Raw genomic sequence first — 4,794 nt, 5'->3', positions numbered from 1 at the left:
AGATGCGCGGACATGTGTAGACATGTAATAAAAGGAAAGAAAAAGCTAATATGGACATGGATGGCACATGAATTTCTGTCTTTACACAAGCGAATCAAGCCAGAATAATATCAAATCAGATTGCTTCAATTTTAAACTTCGTCAATGAGTCATGTGCAAATTAAAAACCCTTTCAACAACCATAAGAAGTAAACAGAAAAAAAGTTTTGCCTCGTCAATGCATTTATTAACATTCATGTTGCATGGTAGCAGACTGAATTATAACAACGTGCAACTGTTGCTATGACACATACTTGTGCTATTCAAATTCTGTATTTCCATATTCTCGGAAAATGGGACATGTTATCAGAGATCAAGATTTGACATTAATAAGAAAAAAAGTAACCTTATTATCTATAATAGGATTGAATTGCTTTAAAAAGAAATACAGTTTCGCAGAGTAAAATGTTCATCGTGCGAAAAAAGGGAATAAATTGTGCGAAAATTGAGCTTGACTTTTTCATTGGCTAAAGATAACATGTCTACAGAATTATTGGTTTGTCAATTTACTGACCGCTGTCTATATTTCCGTGGATGTTATATATAAAGAACGTATTCTTTCAACCCTGTTTGACCTAAACACATCCCTTTTTCTTTAATTTTTTTTTTTTTGTAAATACAATTAAAATGGATGTCCAATCTAAAGAAAAAGAATTTCGAGATGAAAAAATTGAATACGACATACACTCAGTTGATGAACAGGTTATAGTAGACCAAGATCCAACGACAAGACATCTACACCCAGAAGAGCATCAATTCACATTTCGTGCTGCTATCATCGGCTCTCTTTTTGGTTGCTTAGTTTGTAAGATATACTCGACTCTCTATTTATCAATTAATTAACACATCTCAATAGCTGCCTCAAATACTTACCTTGGTTTAAAGATCGGTTGGTCATTTGGCGCTTCACTTTTTGGTGCCATCTTTTCATTTGCTGTTCTCAAGCCAATGTCCCGTATACTGCCACCTAAATGGGGCGGCGGTTATTTCGGTCCCAAAGAAAACTGTACGGCACAATCCGCTGCTACTACCGCTGGTGGTCTATCTGCTGGTTTTGTGTCTGGTATCCCTGCTATGTACAAATTAGGCTTATTGACAAATCCACGTGACGATGCAGCTGCTCTCTTCCTTTTTGCTATCTCCGCAGCCTTCTATGGTCTCTTCTTTGCCGTCCCTCTTCGTAGCCACTTTGTTGTCAAGCAGGACTTGACTTTCCCTACTCCTCGTGCCGCTGCCACTACCATCATTTCTCTCCACAGTACTATTGAAGGTGAAAAGGAAGCCATGAAGAAAGCCATGTGGATGGCTCTCTGGTTTGGTGTTTCTTTCCTTTGGAATCTCATCGCTTACTGGGTTCCCTTCTTTGACACCATTCACATTCTCTACTGGATCGGCTATGGTGCCCATCAATATGTACCTTTAATCAGCGCAGATATGGATTGGGGATGGGTCTTCAAGTGGGATTTCCCTTTCTTTGGTGCTGGTTTGATGACACCCGGTTCTACCGTTCACACCTTCTTTTTATCCTCTCTCTTGATCTACGGCATTATTGGTCCCGTATGCGTTACTAATGGCACTTTTGTCAAACCATTTGGCTTTACCGCAGCTGGTACTACCACTCAATCTTTTTTCTTGTGGCCTGGTATTGCTCTTATGGTCCTTACATCATTTGCTGAACTGGCTGTCCGTTATGATACTCTCTGGCGTGGTATTAAGGGTGGTGTTCTCGGTATCTACAATGGCCTCTTCTTCGTCTCTGCTTTCATTAAACAAAAGGTGTTCCGCAAAGAGTTGAGTGAAAAAGAAAGACACATGGTTAGTGCTGAACGTGACCCTGATGAGATCTTCGAAGACAGTGAACTTGTTCCTGCTTGGTGGTGGATCACTGGTACCTTTATCTCAATCATCTTTACTTGTGTTATCATGGGTGAATTTTTTGGTATGCCTGTCTATCAAACTATTGTTGCCGTTATCCTTGGTTTCATCTTCTCCTTTGTTGGTGTCCAAGCTGCTGGTGAAACAGATATTAACCCCACAGGTTCTATTGGTAAAATGTCCCAATTGGTTTTTGCCAAGATGCCTGCTAGCTCCATCGATCAAGTTCGCAAAAATAACTTGATGGCCGGTAACATCTCCGCCTCTGCTGCTGCTCAGGCTGTTGACATGGTTGGTGATCTCAAGACCGGTCAGCTTGTCGGCGCTTCCCCTCGTTCCCAGTTCTGGGCTCAGTTTGTTGCCTCTTTCTTTGCCATTGCCATTGGTGCTGGTCTCTTCATCCTCTTTGCTGATGCTTATCCCTGTATCATCAGTGTTGGCCCCGTTGATACCAAAAAGTGTGAGTTCGGCCTTGTTGCTGTCAACGCTTGGTATAATGTCACCTTACTCTTGACTGGTGGTGGTGAACCCTTGAGCAAGGGCTCCATTATCCTTACTATCATCTGTGCCATTGTTGGTATCGCTGCTCCCTTCATTCGTGAATTTGTGATTCCCAAGAAATACCATCGCTATGTACCCTCCGTCTCTGCTATTGGTATTGCTATGATTAACAGTCAACCTGAAGTCCCCTTGTCCATGTTCATCGGTTGGTGTGGTGGTAAGATCTGGAAGCTCGTTGATCCTCTTGCTTGGGATAACTATATGTACAGTGTTGCGGGTGGTATGATTGCTGGTCAAGGTATCTCCGCTATTATTCAAGCTGCACTCAAGTTGGGTAATGTTGCTCCCTACGCCTTTACTGGCTCATGTCCTGAAGGTCTTCTCGAAAATTGCCCTTAATCCTTTTATACATATATGTATCTACATTACTACTACTCTTAATACCGTATTCTTTTTATAATTGACCTAATAAATAAATACCTTTTTGAACAATACATCTAAAAGCATACTAGTATGTAGAATGTGCAAAGTGCCACAAAGAGAGGGTTAATGCGACATTGACATCATAATCACATGAGCTGAACTTGATAAATGTAAGCAAGATCCTGACTTGTCAAAGGGTTTAAGGATATCTGGCTACAGTTTTTCCCAGGATGGACACTCTGTCCTTACATGAGGAATATCTTGTCCTACGGTAACAGAATGGCAAGCTTCTATTGTCTTCATTGTGCCTTGTTTTATTGTTGCACGTTACCACCAATCTGGTACTACCTTCAGCTAGAAATGCTTTGTAGGAACTCACATGCTCTCTTTGGTGTTTGCTTCTCGCATCAGTATTTTTTTATTTGAGTGATGTGTTGATGAGCTTGATGCGCTTTTACTGGGAAAGAAAATAATCATGAAGTAAAAATAGATGCAGGTATATTGAAGATAAAGGAATACTGACGCAGCACACAAGCTACCCGTGAATGCTTGTAGTTTGTGCATAACAATAGAAAGTGCTAAAAGTCAACTCCAAAGCCTACTTTTATCAAAGTTAAATATCTCTACCCTAAACCTTTGTAATATGGGCGCATTACATTACTTCTTTTAGTATTGTAACTAATTTGATCTGTATATATCTGAACAATTTTGCTCCTTCCTGGGATGCTCCAAATATGTCAGTAAACGGGTCGCACCAGGAAGATCATAGAGATGAGCATGGCTTTGTAAAGATGATTATTCATTCTAATATTAAACGCGTATTAAAGCAACCTTGTAAAAACGGTTACTCACTGACTGAGAATGTATGATAAAGCAGCGTCCTTATCAACATCTAAAACGCGCAAATGCAAAATGATAAAAATATTTGTGTTAGTGATAAGGCTGCGTATTTAGATATTAAAGATGATCTTTGTTTAAATTGTACCTATATGCTTCCTTAAGTTAATTTTTTTTTCCAGTGATAAACAGGCAAACGTATTACCCATTCTAGTATCTTTGAAATCAAGTTTCTCGTAAGATGGCTTGTGTATGCCTAAGAAAAAAAAAGAATATTTAACCCAGTCCTTAGGTTAGTAAGTGTTTCCGATGTACGCCACTTGAATGAATATCGTTCATCTTTTTTTTCCTCTTCACCCTTTACCCTTCACATTTTTCATTCGATCTTTTATAGAATCATATTATTTTTTTGGAGAGGAATGAAGCTACAAGAAAATAATTATTTTTAACTGATTTCCACAAAAATGAAATACTTACAGGCGAGTCAAAATACGCTAAATATAAACAAACCATGTGTCACAGCTGATTTAAGGAAAGGAATAAATTTTTATCATTTTCAAAACGTGAATCATAAGATAACTACATTTATTACAGAATGGAGCTAATTGAGTGCTTATATCAGGATTTACGTAGCAAATGATTGATATTTGATTAGAAGTGAAGGGAGCTAAAAATTATATCTATGCTCCCCTTTATAATTTTGCTGTATTCATTAAAAATTGATCATCCCAAACAAACGCCTACATTCTTGATTTGCATTGAATTTTCTCGTATCTCTTAGAATAACACGAATGATTTTCCCATGAATATCTGATGTGTGTGCTATCGCCGTGGATGGTTATCAAGGGCTAAAAGGTAAAGATAACAACATCTGATCTAAATAAAAAAAAAATTTAAAGTTTGGTGTAAGGTCCGTAGTCTTTAAATCTAAGCTCAATCTATATCTTTTTCAACATGTTTGAATAGCTGCCATCAAAAATAGTGGAACGTGCTGCATAATAATATTGCTTGTTGATATAACTCAGCATGTAGACAGAAACGAAATTCAATGAAAAGAAACACGCTTAGATGCCTTGAATAACTTTAAGGAAGTACAAAATGACAACACTATGCTGCGTT

The 4,794-nt window shown here is 38.4% G+C and overlaps 1 protein-coding gene across 1 annotated transcript; it reads left to right on the top strand.

Moving 5' to 3' along the window:
* Positions 1 to 613: 613 nt before the first annotated feature.
* Positions 614 to 3,093, top strand: RHIMIDRAFT_278166 (OPT superfamily oligopeptide transporter). Its single transcript, XM_023612724.1, has 2 exons — positions 614 to 844; positions 896 to 3,093. The coding sequence occupies exons 1-2, from the start codon at positions 667 to 669 to the stop codon at positions 2,812 to 2,814; spliced, it is 2,097 nt and encodes a 698-aa protein (XP_023467794.1). The 5' UTR covers positions 614 to 666; the 3' UTR covers positions 2,815 to 3,093.
* Positions 3,094 to 4,794: the final 1,701 nt, after the last annotated feature.

Source organism: Rhizopus microsporus, assembly GCF_002708625.1.
Source record: "Rhizopus microsporus ATCC 52813 unplaced genomic scaffold scaffold_5, whole genome shotgun sequence".
Lineage (NCBI taxonomy): Eukaryota > Fungi > Mucoromycota > Mucoromycetes > Mucorales > Rhizopodaceae > Rhizopus > Rhizopus microsporus.
The sequence above is the reverse complement of the archived record's forward strand: the minus strand, read 5'-3'. Positions and strand labels throughout refer to the sequence as shown.

What these genes read in the sequence shown, in the direction of transcription:
- RHIMIDRAFT_278166 (XM_023612724.1), top strand. Translation starts at nt 667, where the DNA reads ATGGATGTCCAATCTAAAGAAAAAGAATTTCGAGATGAAAAAATTGAA. An exon ending in TCTTTTTGGTTGCTTAGTTT is followed by an intron (nt 845 to 895) that starts GTAAGATATACT and finishes ACATCTCAATAG; the next exon opens with CTGCCTCAAATACTTACCTT.